General features: G+C 41.8%; 1 protein-coding gene across 1 annotated transcript in view; it reads left to right on the top strand.

Annotated features, from left to right (window-relative positions):
• Positions 1–19,572, top strand: part of LOC124596143 (CCAAT/enhancer-binding protein zeta) — a 212,492-nt gene that overhangs the window by 164,916 nt on the left and 28,004 nt on the right. The window contains exon 15 of the mRNA XM_047135163.1: positions 17,888–18,041. Within this exon, the coding sequence (XP_046991119.1) occupies positions 17,888–18,041 (154 nt within the window). The remainder of the gene's footprint in view (positions 1–17,887; positions 18,042–19,572) is intronic.

The following is a 19,572-nucleotide window of genomic DNA, read 5'->3' on the forward strand; positions in this document are numbered from 1 at the left end:
TTGAAGTCTCCCAGTATAATTTTGACTCTATGTGCAGGAATTTTCCTGATAGTTTCTTCCATTGTCGCCCAGAAGTCATCAATTTCATCCAGGTTTTTCCTGTTTTAGTCATTAGTCGGTGCATGTGCGTTGATTATTGTGTAGGATTTGTTGGCTGATTTCACTGTGGTGGAGCTGATTCTTTCGTTTGGTGACGAAAAGTCAATTATGCTGACCGTGATAGACCTGTGTACTGCAAATCCTGTACCAAAAATCTGTAGGTTTTTCAGTTGTCTCGATGGTTTTCCTTTGTATATTCTAAAGTTCTCCATGTTGAAATGGTCTTTGTCTGTGAATCATGTTTCTTGCAGTGCACATATTTTGATTTGAAATTTTTTGAGAGTGTCTGTGAGTTGTTTCATCTTTCCTGTCTTCATCAGTGTGTTCATGTTGAGTGTACCAATGTAGTGTTTGCGTTTGGTCTTGAGAGAAGCTCTGATTCTTCTCATGATGTCCGTGAGCCCCCAGAATCCGATGCTCACGACGATCCCTGTCTATTGACTGGGGCCCGGGGTAATGAGATTTTTCTCGTTGTACCATCATGATGTTTAGTAGTGTGTATATATATTTGTGTGTGTGTGTGTGTGTGTGTGTGTGTGTGTGTGTGTGTGTGTGTTTTCCACATCTCCTTCTAAACCACTGGATTGATTTCACCCAAACAGGGTACACATATACCTTACTGTCAGGCAACAATTGCTGTGGGGTTAAGAACCACCTAACTATCAAAAGGAACAGGGTGGGCATGAAAAATTTCAAACTTTTGTGGATTTTTTTCTCATTTACGACCCCCTGCAAAATGATGAAAGGAATATGTTTATTGCTTAGTACTTTTCCACTTTTCGTACAGTAAAAATACTGCCCAAGACATAACATTCTAATTTATTACTTTTTTGCTTCTCTCTGTATTCACGAGACAGCATGCACACGTACCACTGAACGTAAGTGCAGAATTATGCCATTGTATGACACAAAGTTCATAAGATATGACATCACAGTAAGTGAGATGTGTGAAAACTGCCACATCACACGCTTGACACCTAAGTTTATTACTTATTTGCTACTAAGTCTGTTCACAGGAAATGTCATGGTCAATATCCACATATTCTGCTGGATGTGCTTACAATATTACACCATTGTACAACTAATAGTTCAGGAGATATGATGTCAAAACCAGTGAGATGCATCAAAAACTGTCACATTGTGCCTGACATTTAAGTTTATTACTTCATTGCTGCTAACTCCATTTGCTACACAATTGCACACAGTATCCACATATACTATTGAATGTACCTACAAAATGATAACAATGTGCGACACACAGCTCTGGAAATATGATGTTATAAACATTAAGCACAAGGCCATATGCTGTGTGGTATGCACGTGGATGCACAGCTATAAATAAATACCTGGGCAATGCTGGAATTCTGCGCTAGTAAATAAATAAAGAATAAGTAAAATATGCACTGCCTGTCACATGTCGTAGCCCTTTGAAACCAGGCATTATGATTAAGCAGCATTTACATGTGGAAAAATGCATGGAATTCTTCCTCCACCACCCCCTCCCCGTTGAATCTGCCATAATACTATTTACATCCTTTTCTTCTTGCCACACTCCTCTAAATATTTTTTTTTTTACTTTCTCTGTAACTTGTTTTAAAATTTTCCTCTTTCTCTTTTCTGTCTCTGTGATGGAGCCATAAGCACTTTATATTAAGTTCATGTGTAAAAAAGGTATCATATTAAGATCATGTGGAGAAAAGGTATCAAACCATATTTAGGAGCTAAAGCAACTAAACTGAACTATTTATCCTGTTTCATCAAATTTCACACTGTTCTCATTTCAATAACTGTATTTAGGGATTAACTGTTACTTTTCTGATAGTAAATTAAAGTGCTTTCAAAACTGCTTGTTTGAGGCACAAATTGTGATCATGGCGTGTCGGAAAACACACCTTGTTGACATCCGAACACAGCTGTTTTTCTTTATGTACTATAGACACACTAAATAGGCACTGGCTGTTTATACACTTTTTCCAACAAATAAAACATTTATATGTAAGTCACTCACTATCCTATGATTTTCCGCTTGGTATAGCAGAAGCTCCAGCGATACCGCCAACAGTGCAGTACTCAGCTATTCTGATCGCTACAGGTCTCACACTGTTCCTCAGGATACAAGAAAAAGTGAAGAGATCTTAGTTATGTACTCTGCTAGTGACATAACTTAATTTTGGTTGATATAATTAATTTTGGATTTGTAACGCAGGATGTATTACACTGTAAATGTTTCACTTCTGTTCCACTGACTGGGCCCCCATACCTGGCACTGGCCTTCAAGGAGTATTTACGGCAAAACGACATATGAGTAAGAGTTATACGTGAAATTTTATGGATGAATAACTTTCTGGAAAGGTTGAGTATGTTTGAAAATGCTAGCTCTGGGAGAGGAGGGAGGGAGGGGGGGGGGGGGTGGCTGGCACTTGACATTTTAGCACTAGGCAGCAAAATCCCTGGAGCCAGCTCTGTCTCATCTAACATATTCTTATTTAAAAAGTATGACCTACCTTGAATCTTTTCCACAGCAATCAGCATGAGCCCTGAAAACACTGATCATGTGAAACTCAACTGTCCATCTTCTCACGTGGTATCCTCAGTGACATTGATAGAGCAAACTAAGTTGATTCTATGTTTCAAAACTTTCAGAAAGTTTTTGATTCAGTACGTCAGTGATTTCTTTCTAATGAAAATATATCCCTATGTCATATCTAAACTGATTTGGGACTGGATTGAAAATGTTATGACGGGTAGTTCGCTATATATATTATCCTGAATAGATAATCATCTCTAGACACAGAGGTGATATCTCGTGTGCCTCAGGGCACTTTAATTAGGTTTGTTGCTGTTCATGTTTTACGAATATGAGCTACAATTAGTGGATACTACAAGCTGCAATCTTATGCTGTTATTTACAGTGAAATTCTATCAGTAAAAGTTATGGCAGTATTCAGTTGAATCTCAGCAAAATAGTCTGGAACAATGACTAATAACTAGTTCATGACAGAAAGAAAAGCACAGCTGTAAACTTTATGAAAAGTAAGGGCAAGTATCATTTGATGACATGATTAGTGAGGTACAACTAGAGTCAAGTCATAAAAATATTAGGGAATAGCCATGTGTAGAGATACAAAGTTGAATGACAACATAGGTTCAGTTGTAGGTAAAGCAAGTGGCAAGCTGTGATTAATTGGTAGAACACAGGGAAAGTGCAGTTTCTCTACAGAAGAAATTGTGTGATAAACACTGGTATGGCCGTACTAGAATACTGCTCAGTGGTATGGGACCTGTATTAGGTCATAGTAACTAAAGACTGTTATTGTGTGTGAGGAAGGGTGGTGGTGGTGGTGGTGGTGCTCATATTGTTTCACTGGTCAGAGAGTGTAAATGTTGAAAAATCTTAACAGACAGACAGTTGAAAAAATATGCCTCACTTCTCATAAGACTCCTATATGATTATTCTGTAGAGAGAGTGCACATAAAATTAGACAAATAATAGGTGGCACCGATGTGTACAAGCAGACATCCCTATTGCATTTCATTCTTGGATGGAACAGGAAGAAACATCAGTATATGATATAATAAAAGATATCTTCTGCCTCACACATCACAGCAGTATAGATGTAGGTGGAGATGGTGTGTTTGGGGCAGGGGTAAGGGGTGGCGGTAGGACAGAGTGTATTATGGCTGTATGTGTGTCTATCTGTGTTCAGTATATTCATCATTTAGATTTGCAGCTCCTTGTGTTTACCATGTTTGCAGTTAAAATTGTTGGATGTAAGGTCTGCCAGTTATGCAAAACACCGTTTTTTTTCAATTTCCCAAACATGTTTCAGCACCACTGTGCCATCATCAGTGGATTTCCAGTTTATTTAATCTGCAATGTGAAACATTTTTACTAAATGATTACAAAATTATATGGATATTCAGTTCAAACAATAATTCGTTTCTTTTTGTTGATACCTTTACACTTTGTGTCAGTGGCGGCTCGTGACCAAAGAAGATGGTGGTGGTGCACTTTACTCATGAAGGAAAACATCAACAAAAGAGAGAAAATCAGTACACTGCTCAATGTTTTTGTAATGCCTGATATAAACAGACCACTCGCTTGTGTCACTCCTACATCTACTCATAATAAAGCCAAAAGGTGTACACAGAAAAAACTATTACTTTTGCAGAATAAAAGGAATTAAAATCAACTGCAGCTCTATGTACTCAAAAAGTGATAGGGATGCCTTAATAACCTTATTCAGCAGGACTGATGTTAGCGCCGCTCGATTATATCTCTGAACTTGGATGTGGTGGTGATCACTTGTACAGGAACTCTATTCTTCTTTCCGTCATATTTGCAAATCCTTCAATCACTCTTTGATTGAAGTCTGCAATTGCGGGTGCTGATAGTCTTTCTTGGTCCATAGTATTCTGCAAGAAGATTTTGATGCGTTTCAGTGAAGAAAAACAACGTTCTGCTTTTGATGTGGTCATTGGAATTGTAATTATCGCTTTCAGGAGCTTCACAGATTCAATCAGTGTATCACAAAGATTATTGTCTGTTATGTAATCCAGAAAGCTCAAAGCTCCACACATGATTTTGAACTCCTATCTTCCATAAATAACAGAGAGTTCTGATCAAAGTTTCTTTGCTTCCAAAAAAGAGTAGCATTCAGTAGCAGCTCTGAAATAAGTTTCTGGAAAACTGGAAGAGCAAGTAGCGAATTTCTCTGGTAGAAAGAGAGAGGCTGCAACTAGGTGTCCAGTGAACTTGAATCTTTCTTTTGCCTCGTAACTTACGACGTCACATACTTCTTTTACCTCCCGCAGTAGATTACACATTGCTGCCCCATCTTCAGTTCTCCCTCTTTTATGGTACTCCTGTAAATCTGTTGAATTTTCGCTCACTCCTTCCCTAATGTTCGCAATTTCATGCTCAAAAGCTGTCAGCTGACTGTGTGAGTAAGTTGGGTCAATATGCCTTTTTTGTAGCTGGTTATACAAAATATCCACATGGATCAAGATTTTATGAAAAAATGAAAGCCAAAAAATGAAATTTATCCTCCAAAATTGTTACTAAGCCACAGGCTTGCAGGAACGTGTTCTCATTACACAGTTTTTCCACTGGCTAGTATTATTCATGCACGTGATAATATCTTCCCTGCATTCTAAAACGGTATTGACGCTCCTTGACTGAAAATTCCAACGAGTACGCACTGAACGTGGCAGTTGTTTTCGTACTATTTCATCGAGAACTGCTGTTCTGTGAGAGGAGATGCTGAAAAGAAGCTGCAAAGTCCCTGAAGTTTAGTGAAGAATATTCACACATTTTTATTAATGGAAGCGGCTTTAAGCATAATGAGATTCAACTGGTGGCCATAGGAATGAATGTATGAAGCGTTGGGAAACTTTTCCTTAACAAGAGCCTGCACCCCACATGACGAACCACTCATGACTGTTGCACCATCATATGTTTGTGCTATTGGCTTATGTGGACAATTCCCCAAATGATTATTTATCTGTTCGATGATGGATGTTGCCAAAGACTTTTCTGGTGCTATGAAGTCCCAAAATCTTTCAACTCAGCACCTTTAATTTCCTTTCTAATTTCCTCTTGGCAGACTTGAAGCATGCACTGGAGGAGTTCACTCTGGATGGTTTTTGAGGTTCCTTTGAAAACTGTAGCTTTCTCTAAATGCAATTTTAATATCGAGTCTAATTCTAATCAATCAAGGAATGAGAAACACCAGAACTGGAAGATGATTCAGTCTCGTCGTGTCCTCTAAGCGCAAGTTCCAACGCACCACAGAAATGAATACAGTTAATAATTAGATTCGATATGTACCTATTATTGGCAACTTTCTGGTTGTGTAATGCCACAGACCTTCTGTACCCACTGTCTAATTTACATTGCCTAGACTTGATATATTCAAAATGTTATTTACATCGACTGAAGAAGTTCGTGTTTTCTAATTTTGTCATGGAGGTGTTGAATGTCACAGACTCCGTGTGTAGACCATGAAAATATCTACACCAAATAATAAACAAGGAAAACAAAATAAGGCATTTTTCATGTCGCAAGCACACAGCCATTCATGCTTGTTGTACAATTCAGAGTTAAATTTCCTACTGAATTGGTGACTTTTTGTTTTAACGGTCTGAGAAATTGTTAAAGCAGTCGGCCTACCTAGCCTCTTGATTTCTAATTTTTCTTCAAACTTACATGAACTGAAGGGTTCAGAGAGCAATGAAATTACCTGATTCATTATTTCAGGTATTCGCTTGTCACTTGAGCCTCAAAATTCACAGTAACACACGCTAAAATAACTAACACAACGCGCAGGAAATAGTTAATTCGCTCTCAGCAACACCTGAACTGGTAAGGTGGTGCGAGAATCCCACTTTGTTCAAAGATCGGCTAGTTCCGTTTCCCTTTGGAAGAGTTCGGGTCCTCTTCCTGCAGCTGGCAGGGTGGCCCGGGTGAGATGCTTATACGCACAAGGCCCGCATACGAGTACAGTGATGCCAAGCGTTTCCCCTGCACCGCCTCTGAGACACCCAAGTCCGCGTTTGCAGCCACAGTGCAACCTGCTGTCGCCGCCGGCACATTCCGTCCAACTCAGCTGCGTTCAGCGCTTGGAGCTCGGGCATTTCAAAAGAGATAAACGGTGTGCTACTTCTCCACTAGTATAGAACGCTCAGAAGGCAAACACAGTTGAACAAAATTATTCCTTGGGGGTAGCACAAACCTGCAAACCTATACAGGAGCCACCCCTGCTTGGTGTGCATGATTTTTCAGGACCACTTGTGTATTATTTATTGCAGGTAGCTTGTCATCTGCAACCAAACGATGTTGATGAGGAACTTTGTTGAGAGTTAACCCATCATCTAAACATAATTTAGTTTGTCAATACCACAGAAGGAAAGTTGCTACTCGCCGTATAGCAGAGATGCTGAGTCATGATAGGCACAACAAAAAGATTCACACAATTATAGCTTTCAGACATTAAGGCCTTTGTCAGCAGTACACACACACACACACACACACACACACACACACACACACACACACACACACACACGCAACTTCCACACACGTCTGCAGTCTCAGAGAGCTAAAACCACAGACTGCCGATGTGTGTACAAGTTGTGTGTGTGTGTGTGTGTGTGTGTGTGTGTGTGTGTGTGTGTGTGTGTGTGTGCGCGCGCGCGCGCGCATGTGTGTACATATGTCTACTGCTGACAAAGGCCTTAATGGGCGAAAGATAAAATTGTGTGAATCTTTTTGTTGTGCCTATCGCGACTCAGCATCTGTGCTTTATGGTGAGTAGCGACTTTCCTTCTATGGTATTGTTACATTCCATCCTGGATTTTCCATTGTTTGATTTAGTTTGTTGTGATATTTTGCACCTATATTCATTTTTGCTTACATTTTCATGAGGCAAGCCCTTTTATTCTCAGCATCATGGTGGGGTGTCATGATGCACGTGTAAATATTACACGTATTTTCACAAATAAGGTCATAAAAGCACTTTGTACTTCACCAAAACAGTGTAATTGTGGTTGTTGTGTGTCCCAGCCCAGTCAGTGTTCATTTGTTTACCAGTGAGTTTGGCGCCAAATTTGAATTTTGTTTACATTTTATCTTTGTGTGTGTGTGTGTGCTTCTTAGCTGTTGTCTTTTACATGGTGTTCCTTTTGTGTGTAAAATGGTGAGTCTTTGCAGAGTGTAGTGTATCCATTTTTAGTTTTTTAGTGTGTGTGTGTGTGTGTGTGTGGCGGGCGGGGGGGGGGGGGGGGGGGCGCTTAGACTACTTTATCTGTTTATGTTGTCTTTTTTGTAATGTTCCTTTAATGTGTTAAATAGTGTGCCCTTGTAGAGTTTATTGTAGTCATATATGACCTGTTTTCCTTCTGCTATTGGCTTCTGTATGTGAAAGTTTTCCCCAGTGGTCAGTCTGCTTCTATTGTAGTTGGGTGGTGAGTGTGGACTATAAGGTGGTCAGCAGATGTGCTGTGGGAGCTGTTGCTTTTTAAAGCTCTGAAATGTTCTGAATATCTGGTTTTGAAGTTTCTGCATGTTTTCCCTATGTACACTGACTGACAACTGTTGCATGTGAGTTCATATATTCCTGATCTGTTAAATTTATCTGTGGGTGTTTCTTGTGTTCTGATCTTTTTCTGTGTTGTGTTCTCTTTTCTCTATCCTATTTGGAGTCCCTGTTTCTTTAATATGTTGTCTATTTTATGAACAATCTTGTTATTGTAGGTGAGTATGTGCCATTTCCGTTTGTGTGTGTTGTTGCTCTGCTGTGTCTTGTGTGTGGTCATTGTTTGTGTTTGGTGTCGTTCTGTGTTTGGTGTCGTTCTGTGTTGGGTGAGGATTTGTGTGTGTGTGTGTGTGTGTGTGTGTGTGTGTGTGTGTGTGTGTGTGCGCGTGCGTGGTGTGTTCATTTTTGTACTGTTTACATACTTTTTAATTTAACTTGTCTCCCATATGGGTAGCATAACCATTTTCTACTGCTATTTGTTTTATTGTGTTTAGTTCTTGTGTGAAGTTGTTTGTTCAGCGGGTGTGTTCACAAGTGTTCTGTTTAATCTGTGGAGCATGAATCTGAAGTTTGCTTGCTTATTTGTCAGTGGGTGGTTCGATAGGTTGTGAATGGTGGTGCTTGTGGTTGTTGGTTTCCTGAATATTGTGAAGTTGTGTGTGTTGTTTGTTTTATGTATGGTGAGATCTAAAAAATGTAGTGTGTTGTTAGTTTCTGTTGCTAATGTGAAGTTAATTTTTGGGTGTAAGTTGTTTATTTCATTGTACAGCTGTTCTATGTATGTATATGGTTAATCAGTAAGGCATATTATGTCATCAACATGACGGTACTAGTATATAACTTTGTAGTTTTTTGGTTTTATTATGTGTCTGAAGATTATGTTCTCCAGGTTGTTCATAAATATGTTAGTTAGGAGGCCACTAATTGGTGATCCCATTGGCAGCCCTTCATGTTGAGAATAAAATTCTTTGTTGAATACAAAATAATTTTGTGGTGTTATGGTCTTGAATACGGTTTTTATTTCATTGAGATGTGTGTCCGGTGTGTTTCCTTGTTGTTTTAATCTTTGTGTGATGATGTTGATTGTTTTGTTTATTGGAATACAAGTGTACATTGATTTGATGTCAAATAATATGAGGGTTGCTGTGTCTGCTATGTGTATGTTCTTGATTCTGTCAATTAATTCCTTTGAGTTTTCCAGGTTCCTGTTGTTCTCAAAAGTGTACTATTTTTTTAGTCGTGTGTGTGTGTCTGTTGGGCTAGGTGGTAGGATGGAGTATTTCGGAAGTTGATGATGGGCCTTAATGGGATATTATCCTTGAGAACCTTTGGTAGGGAATTTAGGGTGGATGCTTTTGGATTTTTATGTTATCCTCTTTACCCGGCCTTTTGAGAATGTATTTTTGATGTTTTTCAGTGTCTGTTGAATGTTTTTCTGGTACTTTGCTGTTGGGTCACTGGTCAGTTTTGTGATGTTGTTGCCTTTGAGAAAATCTATTGTTTTTTCTATGCATTCTTTTTCATCCATAATTATAGTAATATTCCCTTTGTCTGTTCTTATTACTATGGTGTTGTTCTGTTTTAATTTTTATTTTAGCTTGTTGGCTGTGATTTCCTCTGATGTTTTATGATTAGAAATAATTGTGGATTTGTGTGATCTGTTTATCTGTGTTACTTCTGCAGCTACTAATTCTCTTGTCAAGTTTGCATTAAAATTTGGTGTGCTCAATCTTTCTTGTTCCTTTATAATGTGTTCCGATTCTGGTATGAGGTTTTCTATTGTTAGGTATGATATGTTTGTGTTAATTTTGTGTTTTGGTCCTTTTTCTAGTAGGCTCTTTTCTTATTTGGTAAGATTTATGTCAGTTAGGTTAATGATTCTGTCCACTTTTTCATGGACACTAAGCCAGTCTCATATTGATTTAATGTTTTGTAATGCCCTGTGCGGTCTATGCAATGAAATCAAATGGGTGTGCTCTTCATATACTAGGATGCTTCATGTTGGTGCAGATAGGAGTTCAAATTCAGGTTATTACATACAGGTTAGTGAAATATGCAGTTTCAGTATTTCACTCCTTTCCTCTCTCTCTCTCTCTCTCTTTTTATATTTATTTTTTTAAAATACAAAACTGATGAATAACCAACTGAATTCGGTTCAGTGTTCCACTACTTAATAGTTTCCAGCACTTCTATTAATTCAGCCATTTTGTGTGCCCAATGTTGATTTTGCTCACAAGCTGATCTTTTATGCAGCTAAATGTCCACTAACTTCTGGTGGTGCATGCACAATATCATAGTCTTATACATTCTCTCCCCATTTCAGTTGCTTCGCTATAATAAAGTAGGTTGCAAAGTTCTTCAAATCTTCAGCACACCCAACCCACAAAATATCTATTTTCAACATTATTTTAGCTTCAGAAAATATCTGGAACTGGAATGAATTGGTGTAGGGTTTCCCAGTCATTTTGTACTGTAAATTACAAGATACATTGGAGCACCAAAGAAACTGGTATAGGCGTGCGTATTCAAATACAGAGATATGTAAACAGGCACAATACGGCACTGCGGTCTGCAATGCCTATATAAGACAATAAGTGCCTGACACAGTTGTTAGATCAGTTACTGCTGCTGCAATGGCAGATTATCAAGACTTAAATGAGTTGAATGTGGTGTTATAGTCATCACACGAGCAATGGGACATGGCATCTCTGAGGTAGCGATGAAGTGGGGATTTTCTCATACAACCAATATCAGGAATCTAGTAAAGCATCAAACATCTGACAGCGTTGTGACTGGAAAAAGATCCTGCAAGAATTGAAGAGAATCATTCAGCATGACAGAAGTGCAACCCTTCTGCAAATTGCTGCAGATTTCAATGCTGGGCCATCAATGACTGTCATCGTGCAAACCATTCAACGAAACATCATCAATGTGTCCTTTTGGAGCCAAAGGCCCACTCGTTTACCCTTGATGACTGCATGACACAAAGCTTTACGCCTCACGTGGGACTGTCAGGTGGAAATATGTTGCCTGCTTGGATGAGTCTCATTCCAAATTTTGCATGTACAGTTGGAGTGATATGGGCCCCTGATATGTCTAGATACGACTGTCAGGTGCAAGCATTGTGTCTGATCACTTGCATCCATTCATGACTGCTAAATCTACAGAGCAAGAACCAACTTGTTTCGCCAACTTATTTGTTATGGAAACTGCAATAAACCACCAACAGTAACACACTCGTCAAAACAATAAGGACCCCTTCTGCGGATCAAGCAAATAACTACTAATTCCTAAACACAGTGTGCCCTTTATCTCTGTACCTGTACAACTGTTCCATGTCGAAGTCTGCTGTTAGCAGCTGGTAGGTAGTATACCACGGTGGAAGCGATGTAGCACAATCGTTGGGGCAGAGAGGACGGTCCAGGTGGCACACTGCTAGACGGCCAGTGTTCTCTGCACTTGGCGAGTTGAGAACTGCTCACTGAACGGCTGGGCACCGGCTTATCTAGCCCTTGGCAGAAGGATATTGCCGGGAATATTTGCACACACATGATCACCAGGAAATAGTTCATTAATCGTAGCACCCCTTCGTCTGCTGCTGGTTGATGCCGTCCAATAGATGGTGGCCACACCTATGTGTTGGTTGTCAAGTGTGGTACTTGCTTGTAAACACTCTTGCATTGGCCAGACTTCGCAGCGGAGTCGGCGACCTACATCAATGGCCGGTCTGCTGTGTTGCCTCTTCAGTATGCATCTGTGGTGACTGCAGCAGTCCTTCTACCCCCCCCCCCCCCCCCCTCCAGGGGCGAGGCGAAGGCACATCTCGATGTTGGACCCAGGTTCCGCTGGTGGAACGAGACCACGGGGGTTGGCGACGGAGGTGCCGGTGACGGGGGTGCCACATCGACATCCACAGGTAAGGGACCTGCCCATGGGGGCTCTGCGAAAGCTGGCAATGGCTGCAGCCTCGCGGAAGACTCCAGACCGAAAGTGCGGCGCCGGAGACAGTGGCACCGCCAGGCTTGGCCCACAATGGTGCTGTAGCTGGTTGAAGTGCTTCCAACAGAGGGTGTCCTCTAATGCATTGAGGACAACAGTTGCTATGGTGTGGCCGAAAAGCAAGGAGGCCTTGGCAGGAACCCAACGGGGAAACACCAATGCCCAAACTGGATCCTATGGAAAGAACCGCAGCCGTGCTGAGACAGGAGCAGTCGGATGAGGGGAAGCAGGAAACAGGAGTGACAAGGGATTCTGATGAGTGGGGCCATGCAACTTTTCTGCCAGAGGAGACCCCGCGGGCCCAGAAGAATGATATGTACACGGGAAGAGGTCGAGGGCAGCTGCCTGGGAGTGATACTGACACAGTTTGACCATCTGCGATTTAAATGCGTGGACAAACATTTCAGCCAAGCCATTGGATGCAGGATGGAATGGCGCCATATGGAGCAGCTGGATGCCCAACGTACCACAGAAGGAAGTAAACTGCCGATATGAACTGCGGGCCTTTGTCTATCACAATCGCCTTCGGTAGATCCTCGATGGCAAAAATGTGAGAGAGGGCTTGAATGGTGTGAGGGGCAGTTGTTGAGAACATGTGTGCAATGTACGGAAAACTGCTGCCGGCATCCACCAAAATGAGCCACTAGGACCTAGGAATGGACCTGCAAAATCCAGATGGAGCCGGGGACTGTGGGGCAGTGGTTGGAGGCCACAGAAGCAGGTGTCGTGGCAGCACCGAATGCTGACAGTGACAGGAGGTGCAGGAACCCACCATGTGGGTGATGTTGCCATCCATACCCCACCAATATACAGGGCTATTACAAATGATTGAAGCGATTTCATAAATTCACTGTAGCTCCATTCATTGATATATGGTCACGACACACTACAGATACGTAGAAAAACTCATAAAGTTTTGTTGGGCTGAAGCCGCACTTCAGGTTTCTGCCGCCAGAGCGCTCGAGAGCGCAGTGAGACAAAATGGCGACAGGAGCCGAGAAAGCGTAATGTACTCACATCAGTCAGTCATAACAGTGCAACGACACCTCAGGACGAAGTTCAACAAAGATCCACCAACTGCTAACTCCATTCGGCGATGGTATGCGCAGTTTAAAGCTTCTGGATGCCTCTGTAAGGGGAAATCAACGGGTCGGCCTGCAGTGAGCGAAGAAACGGTTGAACGCGTGCGGGCAAGTTTCACGCATAGTGATGTGAAAGATTCAGTGTTTAAACCTACTCTACCAAGAAACGTGCCAGAACTGCGAGCTCGCATCAAAACAATGCTTTCGAACTCAGTGATGGGGACATGCTGCGCCGAGTGTGGGAGGAACTTGATTATCAGCTTGATGTCTGCCGAATCACTAAAGGGGCACATATCAAACATTTGTGAATGCCTAAAAAAACTTTTTGAGTTTTTGTATGTGTGTGCAAAGCATTGTGAAAATATCTCAAATAATAAAGTTACTGTAGAGCTGTGAAATCGCTTCAATCATTTGTAATAACCCTGTACATGTTGACTGGCGAGGTGCTTCATCAGGATGATACCACAGTGCCTGACATGCAGGAGCGCGAGGACCCGCTGACGGAGGGAGGATGGTATCACGACGTGCCAATGATCAGTATCTCCTAAGAGAAGAAGAACCCCATCGTGGACAGAAAAGTCATTGCGGCGAGGCCAGTAAGCCCAAACCTCTGGGTCTGACACCTGACGATGATCAGAGGGTGACCCAGGTTGAATGTGGCACAGAATCATCTGGAGAACAGGGTCCAAGGCTGTGTGGTGTGGGCGTCCAGTGGCAAGCAGCGATGGTGGAGGAGGCCGCACCATCCAGACGAAATCAGCATCAAAGTCAGAATCTGTCCCCACAGGAAGTTGAGAAAGAAGATCAGTGTTGGTATGGAGAGCCGTGTCCTGGTAACAGATGTCGTAAGTTTATCCTGCAAGAAACAACACCCAGGGCTGCAAGCGGCAAGCAGTTTGGGTAGGGATGATGAATGTGGTGCTGAAGACGGAGACCAAGGGCTTGTGGTCCGTGTAGTGTGTGAACTGGCGGCCATAGATGAAGTTGTGGAAATTCATAATTCCTAATATGATGGCTAAGGCCTCCTTCTTGATGTGCCTATAGTTGCGCTGTGCATGTGATAGGGTTTTCGAGGCGAAAGCCACTGGATGCTCAACAGCGTCAATGATATGAGACAACAATGCCCCCAGCCCATAATCTGACACATCAGCACCCAAAATAAGAGTCTTGGCGGGGTCATACAGGACGAGGTGTGGTGGAGCGAGAAGAGTAGATTTTAGATGCTGGAAAGCCTGATCACATTCTGGCGACCATATCCAGGGAACATTCTTTCGAAGGAGGCGATGCAGAGGCTCTGCCAGAGCTGCAGCATGTGGGATGTAACACCAATAATAGCTGAGTTGACCCAAGATGGATTTGAGGTGGGAGACATTTGTTGGCTCAGGAGCCAATGAATAGCCTCGAGGTATTGCAGTGTGGGGAGAATACCTGTAGCACTCAAGAAATGACCGATATAGGTCATTTGCGGCACAAAAAATTGCCATTCGATCCTGTTGCACTGCAACCCCGCAGCCTGCAGAACCTCGAAAAGTCGCCGAAGATTCCACGCTAAGTCTGGGACTGTTGTCTAAGTAATTGGCAGTGCCGGGGACCTCTTTAGTCACCAACTCCAGAAAGAGTTGAAAGATGGCAGGAGTGCTGGTGATCCCAAAGGGCAGGCGGTTGTACTGGAAGAGTCTGAAGGGAGTATTGATGATGAGGACCCCCTGAGAGGGAGCATTGAGTGGCAGCTGGAAGTATGCTTCCCTAAGATCAATCTTGGTGAAGATCTATCCACCCACCAACTTGGGCAGTATATCATCGACCTCCGGGATAAGGTAAGAGTCAATGATAGGCCTTAAAACACATGTGATCGCCAGGTAATTGTTTGTTGATTGTTGCGCCCCCTTCCTCTGCTGCTGGTTGATGCCCTCTGATGGACATTGGCTGCCCTTGCATGTTTGTTGTCGACTGTGGTATTTGCTTGTAAACGCTTGCGTCGCCCAGACTTTGCAGTGGAGCCAGCAACCTGCATTGCTGGTCTGTCTGCTGTGTTGTCGCTGCAGTAGGCTTCTGTGGTGACTGCAGCAATGTCCATTGTGCATTCTGATGTACTTGGGCAATTACAGGAGGACAATGCAACATCCCACATGTCCAGAATTGTGACAGAGTAGCTCCAGGAACACTCTTCTGAGTTTAAACACTTCTGCTGGCCATCAAACTCTCCAGACATGAACATTATTGAGCATATCTGGGTTGCCTTGCTACATGCTGTTCAGAAGAGACCTCCACCCCCTTGTACTCTTACGGATTTATGGACAGCCCTGCAGGATTCATGGTGTCAATTCCCTTCAGCACTACTTCAGACATTAGGCAAGTCCATGCCACATCGTGTTGCAGCACTTCTGTGTTGTTGCAGGGGCTCTATACGATATTAGGCAAGTGTACCAGTTTCTTTGGCTGTTCAGTCAGTGTATATATTTATACTTGTGGCATATTGAAATGGTATACTGATGGCCACACTATGGGCTCGAATACTTTCTGAGTGGTGTGTAGTCAATAGAGGCATAACTGTTCAACCTTAGAGGCTCAGCATGATGAACAGGATTACAAGAGCATCATGAATAATATCTTCGTTGGTGGTAACACTGCAATGAGGCTGCAATCAAAATGAAGCTGCAGTCCATAGGCTGAAGCTGTGCCGTATTTTTAGGAAGAAAGTGTGATAGTCATTTCCACCAAACAGAATGGTATCTACTGTGTTGTGGTGCATGTAAAGTGTTTCACTGCCAGCCTGTAAATTTCATATAGGTTGAAATAACTATACTGCATGACTCAGAATTACCCTGTGTTGTATTTCTTTGTACTTGTGACGGGCCATGAATTATTGCTATAACTCAGTAAACATGCTATTTGGCATACAAAGAAATACGAAGAAGACAAGGATTTAATGTCATGGTGGTGATAACGTTTTTAGAGACAGAAGAATACAAATTGTCGAAGTCCACAAGCATTGGATACAGGAGTGCAAGATTTTTTAAATGTACCATCATATGAAATAAGCTATATATGCTTAGAACACAGTAGAATTACTAGGGGTAAAATACAGGGAGCAAAAGGCTATTTACAATTTGTACAGAAACCAGATGGCAGTTATAAGAGTTGAGGGGCATGAAAGGGAAGCAGTGGTTGGGAAGGGAGTGAGACAGGGTTGTAGCCTCTCCCCGATGTTATTCAATCTGTATATTGAGCAAGCAGTAAAGGAAACAAAAGAAAAATTCAGAGTAGGTAATAAAATCCATGGAGAAGGAATAAAAAGTTTTAGGTTCGTCGATGACATTGTAATTCTGTCAGAGACAGCAAAGGACTTGGAAGAGCAGTTGAATGCAATGGACAGTGTCTTGAAAGGAGGATATAAGATGAACATCAACAAAAGCAAAATGAGGATAATGGAATGTAGTCGAATTAAGTCGGGTGATGCTGTGGGAATTAGATTAGGAAATGAGACACTTAAAGTAGTAGATGAGTTTTGCTATTTAGGGAGCAAAATAACTGATGAAGGTCGAAGTAGAGAGGATATAAAATGTAGACTGGCAATGGCAAGGAAAGCGTTTCTGAAGAAGAGAAATTTGTTAACATCGAGTATAGATTTAAGTGTCAGGAAGTCGTTTCTGAAAGTATTTGTATAGCCATGTATGGAAGTGAAACATGGACGATAAATAGTTTGGACAAGAAGAGAATAGAACCTTTCGAAATGTGGTGCTACAGAAGAATGCTGAAGATTAGATGGGTAGATCACATAACTAATGAGGAGGTATTGAATAGAACTGGGGAGAAGAGGAGTTTGTGGCACAACTTGACAAGAAGAAGGGTCCGGTTGGTAGGACATGTTCTGAGGCATCAAGGGATTACAAATTTGGCATTGGAGGGCAGTGTGGAGAGTAAAAATCATAGAGGGAGACCAAGAGATGAATACACCAAGCAGATTCAGAAGGATGTGGGTTGCAGTAAGTACTGGGAGATGAAGAAGCTTGCACAGGATATATTAGCATTGGAGAGCTGCATCAAACCAGTCTCAGGACTGAAGACCACAACAACAACAACAACAATAACAACAACAACATGCTGTCATATGCTAAGATTGTAAACGGCAAATATTGGTACAGCAGTGGAGAGGCCAGAGTCAACACCATTGTTGTTTCAGTCAGGATGTGTTCAGTATTCTGTTAGAGCCTGACAATTACTTCTGTCACTGGCTTAGTGTTTATGAGAATATACAGAATCTCAGTGTAGAGGTGAGAGCTAGAACTAAGTGATAATGCATTCTTGCCTGTCTCTGTAAACTCACTGCCAGCCAGCATTTTTAGCACTTCCATAGCAATAATAACAGCTGTAATGTTGCTAATAAACCAATGATAGTTATCCTGTGTACTGGATTTGTGTGTGTATTTTGTAGTTTGAGGGGAGGGGGGGGGGGGGGGAGGGTGTAATGACATGGACAGTAAAACAATCCTTCCTTTGTGTTTATTGTTGTTTAGAATTTGGAATAAGCTCATTTCATCCCTTTAATTCGTTGTTATGAGTTGTGTTCCTTTTTTGTCTGATATTGTCCTGTTGCTTCTTCCTTAAACTGATAAATTTTGATCAGATGCTATAAACTAAATGGACTATAGCTCTATGTGCTGTTGGCAGGCAAACAAAAAGAAAGGAAGAATCCTACAGAAGAAAGGTCTTGATGAAGAGATTTTCGTCCCCGCTGAAGAGTTTGCTGAAATATTGGAAGATACTGGAACGTCTGATCACAATGTAGGAAGCATATCAGCAGTGTCTACCAAAGATAATGCTGGTAAGTGTAATACATGACAGCTGTCTTTCTAATACTCGTGGAATTGAACTACATCATGATTAGCAAACCAACTGCGGTGTGAGAAAGAAATTTTATATGCGTTTGTTTAGGGAGGGGAGGGGACTAACTGCAGTATATTAATGCAGGCAACTAGATACAAGTATATGGGTTACACTTAGGTTTAACATCATTTAGTTTTCCCATTTCAATAGATTTCATTGAAGTGCTGACTTGTATCAGATAGGAGAACATATTTGTGAACTATGTTGCCAAGTATCTCCAAATACCCAAATCATTTATTCCGTGATACTTTCCAGTCAACTGCATACTCCTGTTGCAATGACATTTATAGGGTAGTCCCTCAAGAACGACAGTTTTTAATGAAGCAGTTAATTCCTCTGCAAGGCTCACTTTGAAAGGTCAAAGTGCTGAAATAACCCATCATAATGCAGTTTTGCACTGCCCCAAGTTTTAGCTTAATGATGGGAGAGATGTAATGGAATGGACAGGCAAATAGTGACTTAGGTAAGATGTGCCTTGAAAATGGTTAATGAGTAGCTTAAAATGACAGCTATATTTGCAAAAACTTTACCTTACTGGACCAGTGGTTTCTTTTGATTGAAAGTGCTATGCTGGGTATCCAACCAATGAGACGCTACAATGCCTGCAGTAGTGGTGTCTAACTGTGCCCTATTGGGGCCAAGTGGCTTACGGCAAAGGTGCACGTGAACCAGGGACGCTGTTCATCACCTCTAGCCTGAATAAACTGTTGTACTAACCATGCCACATGGAGTCAAAAGTACCCAAAATTCAAAGCAGAGAATGAACTAGGTGTTGTGAATGTAGTAACTGATTGCTACTATCAATTCAGCCCAAACATCAACAGTAGCAGAAAATAGTGGTTCCCTTTTATTGTTCCATAATGACGGCTGGTTTGTACACTTGCTAGGGGACACTTGTTTGATAGGGTGCACTAAAACAGAAATGCGGAATTTGATCTCCTAAACCTAATATACTGATATCTTACTAATTTTGCTGTTTCTTGGCATCATACTATATATATCGCTAATGTGATTGTTGCAGACATTCTGTTATGGTTGTAGTTCTCTGTAAGTAAGGACTGCTAAGTTGGAGGGTGGTCTTTGGAGTAGTCTACTGAGTTAACTGAAGTGAACAATCTTGACTGCTGGTTCGTAACTGTGTGAGTGAGTGTGGCGCATCATGTTTTGAGCCTGTTGGTGGAAGAATATCCTTGTCTGGCCATGCATGATGGAAGCAATGTAGCCTGTGTTTGACAGGATTTTTCATTGGCTGTTCACACTACCAGTGGACATGCAAGTCACTCTGAAAGTGGTGCAGAAATAGCAAGAGGCTGTTGTTTGTGAGTACCATCTGGAGGCTGCTGCATGGAGCTGAGAGACACCAGGTGAGTTGTTGTATCTGTGTGGTGGCGGCCGCTCACGGTAAGTGTCCTCCTCCTGTGCTTGCTGACGTGCATATTTGCTAGGTGCACATGTTGCTTCCCATGGCA

The sequence above is a fragment of the Schistocerca americana genome, chromosome 2, assembly GCF_021461395.2.
Source record: "Schistocerca americana isolate TAMUIC-IGC-003095 chromosome 2, iqSchAmer2.1, whole genome shotgun sequence".
Classification (NCBI taxonomy): Eukaryota; Metazoa; Arthropoda; class Insecta; order Orthoptera; family Acrididae; genus Schistocerca; species Schistocerca americana.